Consider the following 21,716-nt stretch of genomic DNA (forward strand, 5'->3'; position numbering starts at 1 on the left):
TTATGGTGAGAGGTTAGCATGTCTTGGGAGTATGATATAAAATGCTAACCTCCCCTGTTATTGTTATGGTGAGAGGTTAGCATGTCTTGGGAGTATGATATAAAATGCTAACCTCCCCTGTTATTGTTATGGTGAGAGGTTAGCATGTCTTGGGAGTATGATATAAAATGCTAACCTCCCCTGTTATTGTTATGGTGAGAGGTTAGCATGTCTTGGGAGTATGATATAAAATGCTAACCTCCCCTGTTATTGTTATGGTGAGAGGTTAGCATGTCTTGGGAGTATGATATAAAATGCTAACCTCCCCTGTTATTGTTATGGTGAGAGGTTAGCATGTCTTGGGAGTATGATATAAAATGCTAACCTCCCCTGTTATTGTTATGGTGAGAGGTTAGCATGTCTTGGGAGTATGATATAAAATGCTAACCTCCCCTGTTATTGTTATGGTGAGAGGTTAGCATGTCTTGGGAGTATGATATAAAATGCTAACCTCCCCTGTTACTGTTATGGTGAGAGGTTAGCATGTCTTGGGAGTATGATATAAAATCCTAACCTCCCCTGTTATTGTTATGGTGAGAGGTTAGCATGTCTTGGGAGTATGATATAAAATGCTAACCTCCCCTGTTATTGTTATGGTGAGAGGTTAGCATGTCTTGGGGTTATGATATAAAATGCTAACCTCCCCTGTTATTGTTATGGTGAGAGGTTAGCATGTCTTGGGGGTAGAAGTGTTTAGAAACATATTCTATTCTTATTTACAATAAAAGTGACTCCAAAATGACACAAAACATTATTGACCATTCATTTCTATTGGGCACTAAATAATCTGGAACAACAAAAGCAAACAACAAATGAATCCAACAAGTTTGTAAAGTCACAAGCTTGATGTAAACACTGCGTGCTAGGAATATGGGACTGAATACTAAACAGTTGACTACTTTAATACACATTAGTGAATGTGTCCTAATACTTTGTCTGTCATTTCTAAAACGGGTTCCCCTGATCAAATCAAATCAAATGTATTTATAAAGCCCTTCTTACATCAGCTGATATCTCAAAGTGCTATACAGAAACCCAGCCTAAAACCCCAAACAGGAAGCAATGCAGGTGTAGAAGCACGGTGGGTAGGAAAAACTTCCTAGAAAGGCCAAAACCTAGTAACACATGGTGGCTAGGAAAAGGGAAGTACAGCCGAGAAAACCTCCCTAGAAAGGCCAAAACCTAGTAACACACGGTGGCTAGGAAAAGGGAAGTACAGCCGAGAAAACCTCCCTAGAAAGGCCATGTGATGTGGATGAAATACCCTTAAATTAAATCTGACAGTCTGAACTTTAACCTCATAGTCACTGCATCATCATCCCCTGTCTATCACTGTCTCAATACTGTTGGAGACCCCTGTCTATCACTGTCTCAATACTGTTGGAGACCCATGTCTCTCCCTGCCTCAATACTGTTGGAGACCCCTGTCTCTCCCTGCCTCAATACTGTTGGAGACCCCTGTCTCTCCCTGCCTCAATACTGTTGGAGACCCCTGTCTATCACTGCCTCAATACTGTTGGAGACCCCTGTCTATCACTGCCTCAATACTGTTGGAGACCCCTGTCTATCACTGCCTCAATACTGTTGGAGACCCCTGTCTATCACTGCCTCAATACTGTTGGAGACCCCTGTCTATCACTGTCTCAATCCCGTTCGGAGACCCCTGTCTATCACTGCCTCAATACTGTTGGAGACCCCTGTCTATCACTGCCTCAATACTGTTGGAGACTCCTGTCTATCACTGCCTCAATACTGTTGGAGACCCCTGTCTATCACTGTCCCAATACTGTTGGAGACCCCTGTCTATCACTGTCCCAATACTGTTGGAGACCCCTGTCTATCACTGTCTCAATACTGTTGGAGACCCCTGTCTATCACTGTCTCAATACTGTTGGAGACCCCTGTCTACCACTGCCTCAATACTGTTGGAGACCCCTGTCTATCACTGCCTCAATACTGTTGGAGACCCCTGTCTACCACTGCCTCAATACTGTTGGAGACCCCTGTCTATCACTGCCTCAATACTGTTGGAGACCCCTGTCTATCACTGCCTCAATACTGTTGGAGACCCCTGTCTACCACTGCCTCAATACTGTTGGAGACCCCTGTCTATCACTGCCTCAATACTGTTGGAGACCCCTGTCTATCACTGCCTCAATACTGTTGGAGACCCTTGTCTACCACTGCCTCAATACTGTTGGAGAGTCCTGTCTATCACTGCCTCAATACTGTTGGAGACCCCTGTCTATCACTGCCTCAATACTGTTGGAGACCCTTGTCTACCACTGCCTCAATACTGTTGGAGAGTCCTGTCTATCACTGCCTCAATACTGTTGGAGACCCCTGTCTATCACTGCCTCAATACTGTTGGAGACCCCTGTCTACCACTGCCTCAATACTGTTGGAGACCCCTGTCTATCACTGTCTCAATACTGTTGGAGACCCCTGTCTATCACTGCCTCAATACTGTTGGAGACCCCTGTCTATCACTGTCTCAATACTGTTGGAGACCCCTGTCTATCACTGCCTCAATACTGTTGGAGACCCCTGTCTACCACTGTCTCAATACTGTTGGAGACCCCTGTCTATCACTGCCTCAATACTGTTGGAGACCCTTGTCTACCACTGCCTCAATACTGTTGGAGACCCCTGTCTATCACTGCCTCAATACTGTTGGAGACCCCTGTCTATCACTGCCTCAATACTGTTGGAGACCCCTGTCTATCACTGTCTCAATACTGTTGGAGACCCCTTTCTATCACTGTCCCAATACTGTTGGAGACCCCTGTCTACCACTGTCTCAATACTGTTGGAGACCCTTGTCTACCACTGCCTCAATACTGTTGGAGACCCCTGTCTACCACTGCCTCAATACTGTTGGAGACCCCTGTCTACCACTGCCTCAATACTGTTGGAGACCCTTGTCTACCACTGCCTCAATACTGTTGGAGACCCCTGTCTACCACTGCCTCAATACTGTTGGAGACCCCTGTCTATCACTGCCTCAATACTGTTGGAGACCCCTGTCTATCACTGCCTCAATACTGTTGGAGACCCCTGTCTATCACTGCCTCAATACTGTTGGAGACCCCTGTCTATCCTCTAGATGAGTGTGTGACCAATACTGTTGGAGACCCCTGTCTCTCCTCTAGATGAGTGTGTGACAGTACCAGAGGAAGTTGGACTGATTTCCACTAGTATCTCTGGGGAACGGAGCTGAAATCTGCAACAAAACAAGGGTCAGCCCATTCCCACCCCTCCCTCCCTCACACGCACACACACATGCACACACACACACGCACACGCACACATGCACAGCCAATTTTCAAGTGAGCCCCTTTGCCAGAAAACGTGGTCCACGCCTGATATCATTCCCCCCCTGATAAAGCCCCCAGCTTCTCTAGTTCCCCAGTATGTTGAAGCAGAACCACAGTATGTGGCCCTGTGTGGCACGTTGCTCCAGGGCTGAGGGTTTGATTCCTGCTGTGTGGCTGGTAGAGTGTGTTGTTCCAGGGCTGAGGGTTTGATTCCTGCTGTGTGGCTGGTAGAACGTGTTGTTCCAGGGCTGAGGGTTTGATTCCTGCTGTGTGGCTGGTAGAGCATGTTGTTCCAGGGCTGAGGGTTTGATTCCTGCTGTGTGGCTGGTAGAGCGTGTTGCTCCAGGGCTGAGGGTTTGATTCCTGCTGTGTGGCTGGTAGAGCGTATTGCTCCAGGGCTGAGGGTTTGATTCCTGCTGTGTGGCTGGTAGAGCGTGTTGTTCTAGGGCTGAGGGTTTGATTCCTGCTGTGTGGCTGGTAGAGTGTGTTGTTCCAGGGCTGAGGGTTTGATTCCTGCTGTGTGGCTGGTAGAGCGTATTGCTCCAGGGCTGAGGGTTTGATTCCTGCTGTGTGGCTGGTAGAACGTGTTGTTCCAGGGCTGAGGGTTTGATTCCTGCTGTGTGGCTGGTAGAGTGTGTTGGGGAGGAGCAACTCAATATGAGGAAGGTGTTCTTAATGTTTTGTCCACTCAGTCCACCCCCCCAGGAAGATTGCATCTCTCTCTCCATCTGCCCTGTCCCCACCCAGCCCACCCCCCAGGAAGATGGCATCTCTCCCTCCATCTGCCCTGTCCCCACCCGGCCCACCCCCCAGGAAGACAATGATCTGTCCTTACTGAATAGTCTCTCTTTCTTTCATAAAACGTTTCATTCATGACACAAATATAGTGTTTTCTGGGAATGGCTCATTAGTCATGCTTTAACACTGGAGGGACATTCCTATAGCCTTAAAGTGGAGTTTTAAACAGACTGTCTCTACAGTGCTGTTACGTAACAGAATCCCCAACAGACCTGCAGGGTCGAGATGTTTCTGCTTAGAGACCTGCAGTGTTCCAGTAGGACAGACAGTAACACCCTCTGTGTTGGTTAGAAGGATTTAAACACCAACAGATGTAGCAGGAGAGAGAGGTAGCAGGAGAGAGAGAGGTAGCAGGAGAGAGAGGTAGCAGGAGAGACAGGTAACAGGAGAGAGAGGTAGCAGGAGAGAGAGGTAGCAGGAGAGAGAGGTAGCAGGAGAGAGAGAGAGGTAGCAGGAGAGAGAGAGGTAGCAGGAGAGAGATGTAGCAGAAGAGAGAGGTAGCAGGAGAGAGAGGTAGCAGGAGAGAGAGGTAGCAGGAGAGAGAGGTAGCAGGAGAGAGAGGGGTAGCAGGAGAGAGAGGTAGCAGGAGAGAGAGGGGTAGCCGGAGAGGGATGTAACAGAAGAGAGAGAGGTAGCAGGAGAGAGAGGTAGCAGGAGAGAGAGAGGTAGCAGGAGAGAGAGAGGTAGCAGGAGAGAGAGAGGTATCAGGAGAGAGAGAGGTATCAGGAGAGAGAGAGAGGTATCAGGAGAGAGAGAGAGGTATCAGGAGAGAGAGAGAGGTAGCAGGAGAGAGATGTAACAGAAGAGAGATAGGTATCAGGAGTGAGAGGTATCAGGAGAGAGAGAGGTATCAGGAGAGAGAGAGGTATCAGGAGAGAGAGAGGTATCAGGAGAGAGAGAGGTATCAGGAGAGAGATAGGTAGCAGGAGAGAGAGGTAGCAGGAGAGAGAGGTAGCAGGAGAGAGAGGTAGCAGGAGAGAGAGGTAGCAGGAGTGAGAGGTAGCAGGAGAGAGAGGTAGCAGGAGAGACAGGTATCAGGAGAGAGAGGTATCAGGAGAGAGAGAGGTATCAGGAGAGAGAGAGGTATCAGGAGAGAGAGAGGTATCAGGAGAGAGAGAGGTAGCAGGAGAGAGATAGGTAGCAGGAGAGAGAGGTAGCAGGAGAGAGAGGTAGCAGGAGAGAGAGGTAGCAGGAGTGAGAGGTAGCAGGAGAGAGAGGTAGCAGGAGAGACAGGTATCAGGAGAGAGAGGTATCAGGAGAGAGAGGTAACAGGAGAGAGAGAGAGGTATCAGGAGAGAGAGAGAGGTATCAGGAGAGAGAGAGAGGTAGCAGGAGAGAGATGTAACAGAAGAGAGAGGTAGCAGGAGAGAGAGGTAGCAGGAGAGAGAGGTAGCAGGAGTGAGAGGTAGCAGGAGAGAGAGGTAGCAGGAGAGACAGGTATCAGGAGAGAGAGGTATCAGGAGAGAGAGGTAACAGGAGAGAGAGAGAGGTATCAGGAGAGAGAGAGAGGTATCAGGAGAGAGAGAGGTAGCAGGAGAGAGATGTAACAGAAGAGAGAGGTATCAGGAGTGAGAGGTATCAGGAGTGAGAGGTATCAGGAGAGAGAGAGGTATCAGGAGAGAGAGAGGTATCAGGAGAGAGAGAGGTATCAGGAGAGAGAGAGGTATCAGGAGAGAGAGAGGTATCAGGAGAGAGAGAGGTAGCAGGAGAGAGATAGGTAGCAGGAGAGAGAGGTAGCAGGAGAGAGAGGTAGCAGGAGAGAGAGGTAGCAGGAGAGAGAGGTAGCAGGAGAGAGAGGTAGCAGGAGAGAGAGGTGGCAGGAGAGAGAGGTAGCAGGAGAGAGAGGTAGCAGGAGAGAGAGAGGTATCAGGAGAGAGAGAGGTATCAGGAGAGAGAGAGGTATCAGGAGAGAGAGAGGTATCAGGAGAGAGAGAGGTATCAGGAGAGAGAGAGGTATCAGGAGAGAGAGGTAGCAGGAGAGAGAGGGGTAGCAGGAGAGAGAGGGGTAGCAGGAGAGAGATGTAGCAGACTGGTTGATAGCATGGAAGCACCATGGATCCTCAAGCACCAGACTATAATATCAGTCTATCAACCTGTTACGTTCCCCAACAAGAAAACCAAAAATCATCACTCAAACAGAAGGGGAAACTAACAAAGAGCGACTGACAGCAACCACAACCAATCAGGTGGGGTTTTAGGAGGGGTTCTGAAAGGCACTCTGTCCACTAGCAACAACAACCGGGACCTACAAGACACCCACCACGAGACCCACTGAATCTGCCCAAGAAGAGGCCAACTAAAGATAAACCCACAGCAAACTTAAAGACAGGAAGCAAACCTAATAGAGGAGCAACATGAAAAACAGGGAAGATCAGATAAAGGATTGTTTTTTTAGAAATCAAATAGGGAGAGTTAACTAGAGGAGTTAACCTCCACATCTATCAAGACAACTAGAGGAGTTAACCTCCACATCTATCAAGACAACTAAAGGAGTTAACCCTCCACATCTATCAAGACAACTAAAGGAGTTAACCCTCCACATCTATCAATACAACTAAAGGAGTTAACCTCCACATCTATCAAGACAACTAAAGGAGGTGACCCTCCACATCTATCAAGACAACTAAAGGAGTTAACCCTCCACATCTATCAAGACAACTAAAGGAGTTAACCCTCCACATCTATCAAGACAACTAAAGGAGTTAACCCTCCACATCTATCAAGACAACTAAAGGAGTTGACCCTCCACATCTATCAAGACAACTAAAGGAGTTAACCCTCCACATCTATCAAGACAACTAGAGGAGTTAACCCTCCACATCTATCAAGACAACTAAAGGAGTTAACCCTCCACATCTATCAAGACAACTAAAGGTGTTAACCCTCCACATCTATCAAGACAACTAGAGGTGTTGACCCTCCACATCTATCAAGACAACTAAAGGAGTTAACCCTCCACATCTATCAAGACAACTAAAGGAGTTAACCCTCCACATCTATCAAGACAACTAGAGGTGTTGACCCTCCACATCTATCAAGACAACTAAAGGAGTTAACCCTCCACATCTATCAAGACAACTAAAGGAGTTAACCCTCCACATCTATCAAGACAACTAAAGGTGTTAACCCTCCACATCTATCAAGACAACTAGAGGTGTTGACCCTCCACATCTATCAAGACAACTAAAGGAGTTGACCCTCCACATCTATCAAGACAACTAAAGGAGTTGACCCTCCACATCTATCAAGACAACTAAACCCTCCACATCTATCAAGACAACTAAAGGAGTTGACCCTCCACATCTATCAAGACAACTAAAGGAGTTAACCCTCCACATCTATCAAGACAACTAGAGGAGTTAACCCTCCACATCTATCAAGACAACTAAAGGAGTTGACCCTCCACATCTATCAAGACAACTAAAGGAGTTGACCCTCCACATCTATCAAGACAACTAAAGGAGTCGACCCTCCACATCTATCAAGACAACTAAAGGAGTTGACCCTCCACATCTATCAAGACAACTAAAGGTGTTAACCCTCCACATCTATCAAGACAACTAAAGGTGTTAACCCTCCACATCTATCAAGACAACTAGAGGAGTTGACCCTCCACATCTATCAAGACAACTAGAGGAGTTGACCCTCCACATCTATCAAGACAACTAGAGGAGTTAACCCTCCACATCTATCAAGACAACTAAAGGAGTTAACCTCCACATCTATCAAGACAACTAGAGGAGTTGACCCTCCACATCTATCAAGACAACTAGAGGAGTTGACCCTCCACATCTATCAAGACAACTAAAGGTGTTAACCTCCACATCTATCAAGACAACTGGAGCACTGGGCCAGCCACTCTTTAAACATCACCTGGGACAGCCACTCTTTAAACATCACCTGGGACAGCCACTCTTTAAATATCACCTGGGCCAGCCACTCTTTAAATATCACCTGGGCCAGCCACTATTAAATATCACCTGGGCCAGCCACTCTTTAAATATCACCTGGGCCAGCCACTCTTTAAACATCACCTGGGCCAGCCACTCTTTAAATATCACCTGGGCCAGCCACTCTTTAAATATCACCTGGGCCAGCCACTCTTAAATAGCACAGGTAAAACACATATTGACTAACGTGGTGACACCAATCGGTGCGCCCACCGTACTAACGAGGTGACACCAATCGGTGCGCCCACCGTACTAACGAGGTGACACCAATCGGTGCGCCCACCGTACTAACGAGGTGACACCAATCGGTGCGCCCACCGTACTAACGAGGTGACACCAATCGGTGCGCCCACCGTACTAACGTGCTAACGTCCAACCTCGAAAAATACATGGAAAAACCCAAACCTCTAACAATCCTCTGACTACCAGCGCTCCTGACGGAGTCTTCAATGAAAAGAGAGACAACGGAGTGTGTATGTGGTACTAACCTGCAGACGGTGGTCTCTGTGGTACTAACCTGCAGACGGTGGTCTCTGTGGTACTAACCTGCAGACGGTGGTCTCTGTGGTACTAACCTGCAGACGGTGGTCTCTGTGGTACTAACCTGCAGACGGTGGTCTCTGTGGTACTAACCTGCAGACGGTGGTCTCTGTGGTACTAACCTGCAGACGGTGGTCTCCGGGAGGTTTGAGGAGGTGGGGGCGTTGCCGGGTCTGAAGTTGGACACGTTGAAGTGAGAGAGGGTGTGGTACTAACCTGCAGACGGTGGTCTCCGGGAGGTTTGAGGAGGTGGGGGCGTTGCCGGGTCTGAAGTTGGACACGTTGAAGTGAGAGAGGGTGTGGTACTAACCTGCAGACGGTGGTCTCAGGGAGGTTTGAGGAGGTGGGGGCGTTGCCGGGTCTGAAGTTGGACACGTTGAAGTGAGAGAGGGTGTGGTACTAACCTGCAGACGGTGGTCTCAGGGAGGTTTGAGGAGGTGGGGGCGTTGCCGGGTCTGAAGTTGGACACGTTGAAGTGAGAGAGGGTGTGGTCTATGAAGCCGTGCATGTTGCCTGTCTGACTGTACATGTACTGGTACACCAGCCTGGGAATGAAGTCTGAGGTGAACGAGATCACAAACGCCTGGCAGGGAGAGAGAGCACATTAAAGGGAGACTGTGAGATTGACATTAAGGAGCTTTTTCTACTCACCCAGAATCAGACGAACTCATGGATACCATTTTTATGTCTCAGCATCATCGCGAAGTTGTGTCTGTCTCAATGGCACTCAGACGCCACAATGACACAGATAAGTTGTGATCTCAGTACCATAATGACACAACGTTGTGATCTCAGTACCATAATGACACAACGTTGTTATCTCAGTACCATAATGACACAGATACGTTGTGATCTCAGTACCATAATGACACAACGTTGTGATCTCAGTACCATAATGACACAACGTTGTTATCTCAGTACCATAATGACACAGATAAGTTGTGATCTCAGTACCATAATGACACAACGTTGTGATCTCAGTACCATAATGACACAACGTTGTTATCTCAGTACCATAATGACACAGACACAACGTTGTGATCTCAGTACCATAATGACACAACGTTGTTATCTCAGTACCATAATGACACAACGTTGTGATCTCAGTACCATAATGACACAACGTTGTGATCTCAGTACCATAATGACACAGATAAGTTGTGATCTCAGTACCATAATGACACAACGTTGTGATCTCAGTACCATAATGACACAACGTTGTGATCTCAGTACCATAATGACACAACGTTGTGATCTCAGTACCATAATGACACAACGTTGTGATCTCAGTACCATAATGACACAACGTTGTGATCTCAGTACCATAATGACACAACGTTGTGATCTCAGTACCATAATGACACAACGTTGTGATCTCAGTACCATAATGACACAACGTTGTGATCTCAGTACCATAATGACACAACGTTGTGATCTCAGTACCATAATGACACAACGTTGTGATCTCAGTACCATAATGACACAACGTTGTGATCTCAGTACCATAATGACACAGATAAGTTGTGATCTCAGTACCATAATGACACAGATAAGTTGTGATCTCTGTACCATAATGACACAACGTTGTGATCTCTGTACCATAATGACACAACGTTGTGATCTCAGTACCATAATGACACAACGTTGTGATCTCAGTACCATAATGACACAACGTTGTGATCTCAGTACCATAATGACACAACGTTGTGATCTCAGTACCATAATGACACAACGTTGTGATCTCAGTACCATAATGACACAACGTTGTGATCTCAGTACCATAATGACACAACGTTGTGATCTCAGTACCATAATGACACAACGTTGTGATCTCAGTACCATAATGACACAACGTTGTGATCTCAGTACCATAATGACACAACGTTGTGATCTCAGTACCATAATGACACAACGTTGTGATCTCAGTACCATAATGACACAACGTTGTGATCTCAGTACCATAATGACACAACGTTGTGATCTCAGTACCATAATGACACAACGTTGTGATCTCAGTACCATAATGACACAACGTTGTGATCTCAGTACCATAATGACACAACGTTGTGATCTCAGTACCATAATGACACAACGTTGTGATCTCAGTACCATAATGACACAACGTTGTGATCTCAGTACCATAATGACACAACGTTGTGATCTCAGTACCATAATGACACAACGTTGTGATCTCAGTACCATAATGACACAACGTTGTGATCTCAGTACCATAATGACACAACGTTGTTATCTCAGTACCATAATGACACAACGTTGTGATCTCAGTACCATAATGACACAACGTTGTGATCTCAGTACCATAATGACACAACGTTGTGATCTCAGTACCATAATGACACAACGTTGTGATCTCAGTACCATAATGACACAACGTTGTGATCTCAGTACCATAATGACACAACGTTGTGATCTCAGTACCATAATGACACAACGTTGTGATCTCAGTACCATAATGACACAACATTGTGATCTCAGTACCATAATGACACAACGTTGTGATCTCAGTACCATAATGACACAACGTTGTGATCTCAGTACCATAATGACACAACGTTGTGATCTCAGTACCATAATGACACAACGTTGTGATCTCAGTACCATAATGACACAACGTTGTGATCTCAGTACCATAATGACACAACGTTGTGATCTCAGTACCATAATGACACAACGTTGTGATCTCAGTACCATAATGACACAGATAAGTTGTGATCTCAGTACCATAATGACACAACGTTGTGATCTCAGTACCATAATGACACAGACACAACGTTGTGATCTCAGTACCATAATGACACAACGTTGTGAGCTCAGTACCATAATGACACAACGTTGTTATCTCAGTACCATAATGACACAACGTTGTGATCTCAGTACCATAATGACACAACGTTGTGATCTCAGTACCATAATGACACAACGTTGTGATCTCAGTACCATAATGACACAACGTTGTGATCTCAGTACCATAATGACACAACGTTGTGATCTCAGTACCATAATGACACAACGTTGTGATCTCAGTACCATAATGACACAACGTTGTGATCTCAGTACCATAATGACACAACGTTGTTATCTCAGTACCATAATGACACAACGTTGTGATCTCAGTACCATAATGACACAACGTTGTGATCTCAGTACCATAATGACACAACGTTGTGATCTCAGTACCATAATGACACAACGTTGTGATCTCAGTACCATAATGACACAACGTTGTGATCTCAGTACCATAATGACACAACGTTGTGATCTCAGTACCATAATGACACAACGTTGTGATCTCAGTACCATAATGACACAACGTTGTGATCTCAGTACCATAATGACACAACGTTGTGATCTCAGTACCATAATGACACAACGTTGTGATCTCAGTACCATAATGACACAACGTTGTGATCTCAGTACCATAATGACACAACGTTGTGATCTCAGTACCATAATGACACAACGTTGTGATCTCAGTACCATAATGACACAACGTTGTGATCTCAGTACCATAATGACACAACGTTGTGATCTCAGTACCGTAATGACACAGATACAATGTTGTGAGCTCAGTACCATAATGACACAACGTTGTGATCTCAGTACCATAATGACACAACGTTGTGATCTCAGTACCATAATGACACAACGTTGTGATCTCAGTACCATAATGACACAACGTTGTGATCTCAGTACCATAATGACACAACGTTGTGATCTCAGTACCATAATGACACAACGTTGTGATCTCAGTACCATAATGACACAACGTTGTGATCTCAGTACCATAATGACACAACGTTGTGATCTCAGTACCATAATGACACAACGTTGTGATCTCAGTACCATAATGACACAACGTTGTGATCTCAGTACCATAATGACACAGACACAACGTTGTGATCTCAGTACCATAATGACACAACGTTGTGATCTCAGTACCATAATGACACAACGTTGTGATCTCAGTACCATAATGACACAACGTTGTGATCTCAGTACCATAATGACACAACGTTGTGATCTCAGTACCATAATGACACAACGTTGTGATCTCAGTACCATAATGACACAACGTTGTGATCTCAGTACCATAATGACACAACGTTGTGATCTCAGTACCATAATGACACAACGTTGTGATCTCAGTACCATAATGACACAACGTTGTGATCTCAGTACCATAATGACACAACGTTGTGATCTCAGTACCATAATGACACAACGTTGTGATCTCAGTACCATAATGACACAACGTTGTGATCTCAGTACCATAATGACACAACGTTGTGATCTCAGTACCATAATGACACAACGTTGTGATCTCAGTACCATAATGACACAACGTTGTGATCTCAGTACCATAATGACACAACGTTGTGATCTCAGTACCATAATGACACAACGTTGTGATCTCAGTACCATAATGACACAACGTTGTGATCTCAGTACCATAATGACACAACGTTGTGATCTCAGTACCATAATGACACAACGTTGTGATCTCAGTACCATAATGACACAACGTTGTGATCTCAGTACCATAATGACACAACGTTGTGATCTCAGTACCATAATGACACAACGTTGTGATCTCAGTACCATAATGACACAACGTTGTGATCTCAGTACCATAATGACACAACGTTGTGATCTCAGTACCATAATGACACAACGTTGTGATCTCAGTACCGTAATGACACAGATACAATGTTGTGAGCTCAGTACCATAATGACACAACGTTGTGATCTCAGTACCATAATGACACAACGTTGTGATCTCAGTACCATAATGACACAACGTTGTGATCTCAGTACCATAATGACACAACGTTGTGATCTCAGTACCATAATGACACAACGTTGTGATCTCAGTACCATAATGACACAACGTTGTGATCTCAGTACCATAATGACACAACGTTGTGATCTCAGTACCATAATGACACAACGTTGTTATCTCAGTACCATAATGACACAACGTTGTGATCTCAGTACCATAATGACACAACGTTGTGATCTCAGTACCATAATGACACAACGTTGTGATCTCAGTACCATAATGACACAGACACAACGTTGTGATCTCAGTACCATAATGACACAACGTTGTGATCTCTGTACCATAATGACACAACGTTGTGATCTCAGTACCATAATGACACAACGTTGTGATCTCAGTACCATAATGACACAACGTTGTGATCTCAGTACCATAATGACACAACGTTGTGATCTCAGTACCATAATGACACAACGTTGTGATCTCAGTACCATAATGACACAACGTTGTGATCTCAGTACCATAATGACACAACGTTGTGATCTCAGTACCATAATGACACAACGTTGTGATCTCAGTACCATAATGACACAACGTTGTGATCTCAGTACCATAATGACACAACGTTGTGATCTCAGTACCATAATGACACAACGTTGTGATCTCAGTACCATAATGACACAACGTTGTGATCTCAGTACCATAATGACACAACGTTGTGATCTCAGTACCATAATGACACAACGTTGTGATCTCAGTACCATAATGACACAACGTTGTGATCTCAGTACCATAATGACACAACGTTGTGATCTCAGTACCATAATGACACAACGTTGTGATCTCAGTACCATAATGACACAGACACAACGTTGTGATCTCAGTACCATAATGACACAACGTTGTGATCTCAGTACCATAATGACACAACGTTGTGATCTCAGTACCATAATGACACAACGTTGTGATCTCAGTACCATAATGACACAACGTTGTGATCTCAGTACCATAATGACACAACGTTGTGATCTCAGTACCATAATGACACAACGTTGTGATCTCAGTACCATAATGACACAACGTTGTGATCTCAGTACCATAATGACACAACGTTGTGATCTCAGTACCATAATGACACAACGTTGTTATCTCAGTACCATAATGACACAACGTTGTGATCTCAGTACCATAATGACACAACGTTGTGATCTCAGTACCATAATGACACAACGTTGTGATCTCAGTACCATAATGACACAGACACAACGTTGTGATCTCAGTACCATAATGACACAGACACAACGTTGTGATCTCAGTACCATAATGACACAGACACAACGTTGTGATCTCAGTACCATAATGACACAACGTTGTGATCTCAGTACCATAATGACACAGACACAACATTGTGATCTCTATACAGCTCTATGCAACAACGGGACTTTATTTAACTAGGCAAGTCAGTTCAGAATTCTTTTATTTTTTTACCATGACAGCCTACCCCGGCCAAACCCTAACGACGCTGGGCCAATTGTCCTATGGGACTCCCAATCACGGCCAGGTTGTGATACAACCTGGAATCGAACCAGGGTCTGTTGTGACACCTTTAGCACTGAGATGCAGTGCCTTAGACCGCTGCGCCACTCGGGAGCCTCGGGACAAAATGAGGAAGTGGATAGAATCTCTTTTTTATAATTACCAGTAAAATGTACGACTTTATAAAATATTGATTACTATGTATAGCTTTGTAAGACTATAAATGACCAACCACCCAGCTTTGGAGTAGTTAGATGGTCCATTTCCCTGCTTTTGAGAGGAGACTTCCAGCAATTGTGCTAAGCTAACGAGATGCTAACTTCAATGATCTCCAAACTGCATGCAGAGAAATAAAAATGGTATCCATGAGTTCATAGGACTCTGGGTATCCCTTTTAGGTAGCCTGTTAACATGTAGCCTGTTAACATGTAGCCTGTATCCTGGGAGCATTTAAGACTGTTAGCATGTAGCCTGTTAGCAGGTTAGTTTCTTAGCCTGTTAATATGTCGCTTGTTAGCATGTAGCCTGTTAGCCTGAAAGCATGTAGCCTGCTAGCCAGGTTAGTGGCAGCATCATTGCTACAGAGCAACAAATAGCCAACCCAGTCATTAACACCTCTCTATTAAAAAGCCTGGAATAACATCACCATGACAACCTCCACACCACTCTGAAATAATTACCATGACAACTTCCACACCACTGTAACATGTTTACAGTGACAGTTACATCATCTCCATGACAACCTCGGTCATAATGAAAACTAACTCCAGAGAATCCAGATGGGTTCTGTCAGGGGTTGTTTGTGTGTAAATATATATATAGCCTTCTAGCATGTATCCTGATAGCATTTAAGCCTGTTAGCATGTAGCCTGTCAGCCGTGTTAGTCTCCCTGGGAACCACCTACACACACGCTCACAGGCCACATGCTAACAGGTGTAAATGCTATCAAGATACATGCTAACAGGCTATATACACACACATGTATATGTGTGTGTGGTGTGTGGAGGTGGTTCCCAGGGAGAAGCTGGTCCCTGAAGGCAGATAAGGTCTTACGGTCTCTCCCTGACATGATCATATAAATCTGCTCTATATTAAACTGCCAGGGCTTACAGCCCGTGACATCACACACTGTTGTTTTAAGGTTTACAGCAGCAAAACAATCCACATGAAACATAAAGCCAACATTATTATTCTGACTGAATATCACTCCAGTCTCCATTACTACACATTATCTCATCATGTCAAACAGAGAGACATTACAGAGGACATTATCTCATCACGTCAAACAGAGACATTACAGAGGACATTATCTCATCAAACAGAGAGACATTACAGAGGACATTATCTCATCACGTCAAACAGAGAGATATTACAGAGGACATTAACTCATCACGTCAAACAGAGAGATATTACAGAGGACATTACCTCATCACGTCAAACAGAGACATTACAGAAGACATTATCTCATCACGTCAAACAGAGAGACATTACAGAGGACATTATCTCATCACGTCAAACAGAGAGACATTACAGAGGACATTATCTCATCACGTCAAACAGAGAGACATTACAGAGGACATTATCTCATCATGTCAAACAGAGACATTACAGAGGACATTATCTCATCATGTCAAACAGAGACATTACAGAGGACATTATCTCATCACGTCAAACAGAGAGACATTACAGAGGACATTATCTCATCTCATCAAACAGAGACATTACAGAGGACATTACCTCATCACGTCAAACAGAGACATTACAGAAGACATTATCTCATCACGTCAAACAGAGAGATATTACAGAGGACATTATCTCATCACGTCAAACAGAGAGACATTACAGAGGACATTATCTCATCAAACAGAGAGACATTACAGAGGACATTATCTCATCATGTCAAACAGAGACATTACAGAGGACATTACCTCATCACGTCAAACAGAGACATTACAGAAGACATTATCTCATCACGTCAAACAGAGAGATATTACAGAGGACATTATCTCATCACGTCAAACAGAGAGATATTACAGAGGACATTACCTCATCACGTCAAACAGAGACATTACAGAAGACATTATCTCATCACGTCAAACAGAGAGATATTACAGAGGACATTATCTCATCACGTCAAACAGAGAGATATTACAGAGGACATTACCTCATCACGTCAAACAGAGAGACATTACAGAAGACATTATCTCATCACGTCAAACAGAGAGACATTACAAAGGACATTATCTCATGTAGCACTAAATATTTGGGGGATTTTCTGGTTGATCCATTTACAGGATGATTTGAGGATGATGTCTGGCTGGATCAGGAGTTAGGATCTAGGATGAGCAACACCTTAAAAGGCTCTGAAAAGCAGCTGGTTATCTCTGGCCCCGTGCCGTCACTGGGCTTTAAGAGAGATATTAAGTTCTAAGAGCCTAGTGAACCTTCTGTGAGGCTGCAGAATGTTCACCAGGCTGCAGAATGTTCACCAGGCTGCAGAATGTTCACCAGGCTGCAGAATGTTCACCAGGCTGCAGAATGTTCACCAGGCTGCAGAATGTTCACCAGGCTGCAGAATGTTCACCAGGCTGCAGAATGTTCACCAGGCTGCAGAATGTTCACGTCTGCAGAATGTTCACCAGGCTGCAGAATGTTCACATGGCTGCAGAATGTTCACCAGGCTGCAGAATGTTCACCAGGCTGCAGAATGTTCACATGTCTGCAGAATGTTCACCAGGCTGCAGAATGTTCACATGGCTGCAGAATGTTCACCAGGCTGCAGAATGTTCACATGTCTGCAGAATGTTCACCAGGCTGCAGAATGTTCACATGGCTACAAAATGTTCACCAGCCTCTTAGCACATCACATCTGGCTTAAAGACTACTGCCACTCTGTTGGCATAACTTTTGAGAATTGCGACGCTTATTGGAAGCAAAATAATTTCTACAGAGATGGACTCCACCCGAACCATCTAGGAGCCTCTCGTCACATTTCAAGGCTGCGTTAAGATATTGACTAAGAGACAGTCCAAGCACCGCTCCTGAGTGGCGCAGCGGTCTAAGGCACTGCATCTCAGTGCTAAAAGCGTCACTACAGACCCTGGTTCGATCCTGGGCTGTATCACAACCAGACGTGATCGGGAGTCCCATAGGGAGGCGCACAATTGGTCCAGCATCGTCCGGGTTAGCGGCGGGTTTGGCCGGGTAGGCCGTCGTTGTAAAATAAGAATTTGTTCTTTAACTGACTTGCCTAGTTAAATAAAGGTTACATAAAATAAATTATAAACTGCTCAGGTAATACCTCTCATACTTTCTAAGCATTATTGTCAAACTGTTGTCTATACTGCCAGGGTTGTTGTCAGTTGTAATCGTTTACCCATTCGTTTGAACTCAACTCTTAGATCTGCTAATGTTAGCTCAAACGAGAAGCCCACTGTGGTCTGCTCACCCGGTGCTATTAGTTAAAATGCTACATTTGTTTGGGGGAAAATGTATCCATAATTGTTATAGGGTTCTACCGTCCTCCCTAAGCTTTGGGAACTCAAGGAGTTAACAAGTTTGTCGTCTTCTTTTATTACATCAGAAGGGTGACATAAATTATGATTGGGAAATGCAGGATTCAGACAATCTAAAAGACGTGTAATAATCTAAACCTAACCCAGCAGGTGACTAAGCCTACACGACCCTACAGATCCTTCAAGGTCAACTCTGATTGATCTTATTTTAACGAATAAACCAGAGGAATATGTATTAGATATTAGTGACCATTGCCCAGTTGTTTGTGTTAGAGATGTGATGATACCAAAATCGAAGCCTCGTGTCATCACAAAGAGGAATTTTTAAATCTTCAGTCAACAGGCTTTTTAACATGATCTTTCTGTTAGTGATCTGGATTGTATCTCTGCTATCCATTAACCTGGTTTAGCTTTAAGCCTTTTTGCAGATGTCTTCAATACTTTTGTGGATAATTATGCTCCCTTCAAGAAATGAAGGGTTAACAGTAGATGCCTGGTACACTCCGGAATTCTGAGAAGTTAATCATACAAGAGAAGGTGCTTGGGTCAAGGCCAGGAACACAAGCTTAGACCTGGACTGGCAAGCTTTAAAGCAACTGAGGAATCATTATGTAAGACAAATCAGAAAGGCTAAATCTGATTATTATGTAACTGCTCCTGCGGATTGTAAAGGAAACCCAGCTAAATTCTGTAATACTCTCAAATCCATGAAGGGTTCGTTCTCCTTTGTTCCACAACAAATTAATTCAGAGGGTCAGGAATTAATGCAGGGTCATGAAACGATGCTCCTATGGTTCTACCGATGAACTTAGCCTTAAGATGCTTTGGGGAAACCGGGCCCTGGTCAATGTGACTCTCCCAATAATATACCATGATTAGTTGTATTGACTGGTAAAAATGTCCCCACTGTAAAGCACCAGGCAGCTACTGGCTTTATGTGGCTTTGCACAACAGTGACTCAGTTCCTCATTTTATGTTCCCCCACTGCCAAATAAGTTTTTGGTTGATCTAAAGATGAAACAACTATCATGGGTTGTTAGGGGAGATCTAAAGATACAACAACTATCATGGGTTGTTAGGGGAGATCTAAAGATACAACAACTATCATGGGTTGTTAGGGGAGATCTAAAGATACAACAACTATCATGGGTTGTTAGGGGAGATCTAAAGATGAAACAACTATCATGGGTTGTTAGGGGAGATCTAAAGATGAAACAACTATCATGGGTTGTTAGGGGAGATCTAAAGATGAAACAACTATCATGGGTTGTTAGGGGAGATCTAAAGATACAACAACTATCATGGGTTGTTAGGGGAGATCTAAAGATACAACAACTATCATGGGTTGTTAGGGGAGATCTACAGATACAACAACTATCATGGGTTGTTAGGGGAGATCTAAAGATACAACAACTATCATGGGTTGTTAGGGGAGATCTAAAGATACAACAACTATCATGGGTTGTTAGGGGGGAGATCTAAAGATGCAACAACTATCATGGGTTGTTAGGGGAGATCTAAAGATACAACAACTATCATGGGTTGTTAGGGGAGATCTAAAGATACAACAACTATCATGGGTTGTTAGGGGAGATCTAAAGATGCAACAACTATCATGGGTTGATGATATGACCAGCATATTGCCTTTGGCTGCTGGACAATGAAAGAAAGTTGATTTGGAAACCAATAGAACATGATAGAAATGCTGGTATTTGTATTTATTATGGATCGCCATTAGCTGCCAAAGCAGCAGCTACTCTTCCTGGGGTCCAGCAAAATTAAGGCAGTTTATACCATTTTAAAACGTTACAATACATTCACAGATTTCACAACACACTGTGTGCCCTCAGGCCCCAACTGGTTTCAAAGGCATCAGAGGAAGTGTTTCTACAAATCATTCCCTCAACATTATCAACATATGGTCTGATTTGGCTAGGTTATTTTGAAACAAGGTAGTAAAAAGTTAGGATGTTGCCCAGAAGTTAATTGACAGCATGCCAGGGCGGATTGCAGAGCTCTTGAAAAAGAAGGATCAACACTGCAAATATTGACTCTTTGCATCAACTTCATGTAATTGTCAATAAAAGCCTTTGACACTTATGAAACGCTTGTAAATATACTTCAGTATTCCACAGTAACATCTGACAAAAATATCTAAAGACACTGAAGCAGCAAACTTTGTGAAAATTAATATTTGTGTCATTCTAAAATCTTTTGGCCATGACTGTACACTGAGATCGAGGCTAATGGGCTCCCGGGTGAGAAGATGGCGCGGGAAGATGGCGCGGGACGATGGCGCGGGACGATGGCGCGGGAAGATGGCGCGGGAAGATGGCGCGGGAAGAAGACGCGGGAAGACGGCGCGGGAAGACGGCGCGGGAAGACGGGGCGGGAAGACGGCGCGGGAAGACGGCGCGGGAAGACGGCGCGGGAAGACAGCGTGGGAAGATGGCGCGGGAAGACGGGGCGGGAAGATGACGCGGGAAGATGGCGCGGGAAGACGGCGCGGGAAGACGGCGCGGGAAGATGACGCGGGAAGACGGCGCGGGAAGGAATGGCAGCAGTTTTACGGGCGTCCAACCAACTGCGCTATTATGGGTTTTTTCACATTATTTGGTACATAATGTTTCTGCCACCGTATCTTACGGCAAAAAGGAGCTTCTGGATATCAGGACAGCGATCACTCACCTCGGATTAGACTAAGATTTGTTATACAAAGAGCAGGACGCACAGGATGTACTTCAGACACCCGACAAGGCCGACATCCCCGTCAGAGAAAGAGACGCAGGTATAGAGGACACAGGGCAGGGTGCCTCGTAAGGATCCGCTGACAGCGAGTGGGAAATCTGCCTTTACCAACAATATTACTTGCCAACATACAATCATTGGACAATAAATTAGATGAGGTACGATCACGAATATCCTACCAACGGGACATCAAAAACGATAATATCTTATGTTTCACCGAATCGTGGCTGAATGTCGACATGGATAATAATCAACTGGCTCAATACGCTAGATAGAACACTCCGGTAAGACGAGGGGGGGCGGTCTGTGTACATTTTTAAACAACAGCTGGTGCACGAAATCTAAAGAAGTCTCTAGATTTTGGTTGCATGAAGTAGAGTATCTCATGATAAGCTGTAGACCACACATTTGGCAAATCTGACCATAATTCCATCCTCCTGATTCCTGCTTACAAACAAAAACTAAAGCAGG

At 44.5% G+C, this 21,716-nt stretch overlaps 1 protein-coding gene across 2 annotated transcripts in view; it reads right to left on the reverse strand.

Annotated features, from left to right (window-relative positions):
* Positions 1-21,716, reverse strand: part of ano2b (anoctamin 2b) — a 191,303-nt gene that overhangs the window by 13,651 nt on the left and 155,936 nt on the right. The window contains exon 24 of one of the 2 annotated variants that reach the window (XR_011666777.1): positions 8,955-9,227. Coding sequence is in view for 1 of the 2 variants with exons in the window: in XM_071331598.1 (XP_071187699.1) it covers positions 9,049-9,227 (179 nt within the window). In the remaining variant the exon portion in view is untranslated. The remainder of the gene's footprint in view (positions 1-8,954; positions 9,228-21,716) is intronic. The other variant, XM_071331598.1, reaches the window with a different exon arrangement.

Source organism: Salvelinus alpinus, chromosome 11 (genome assembly GCF_045679555.1).
Source record: "Salvelinus alpinus chromosome 11, SLU_Salpinus.1, whole genome shotgun sequence".
Lineage (NCBI taxonomy): Eukaryota > Metazoa > Chordata > Actinopteri > Salmoniformes > Salmonidae > Salvelinus > Salvelinus alpinus.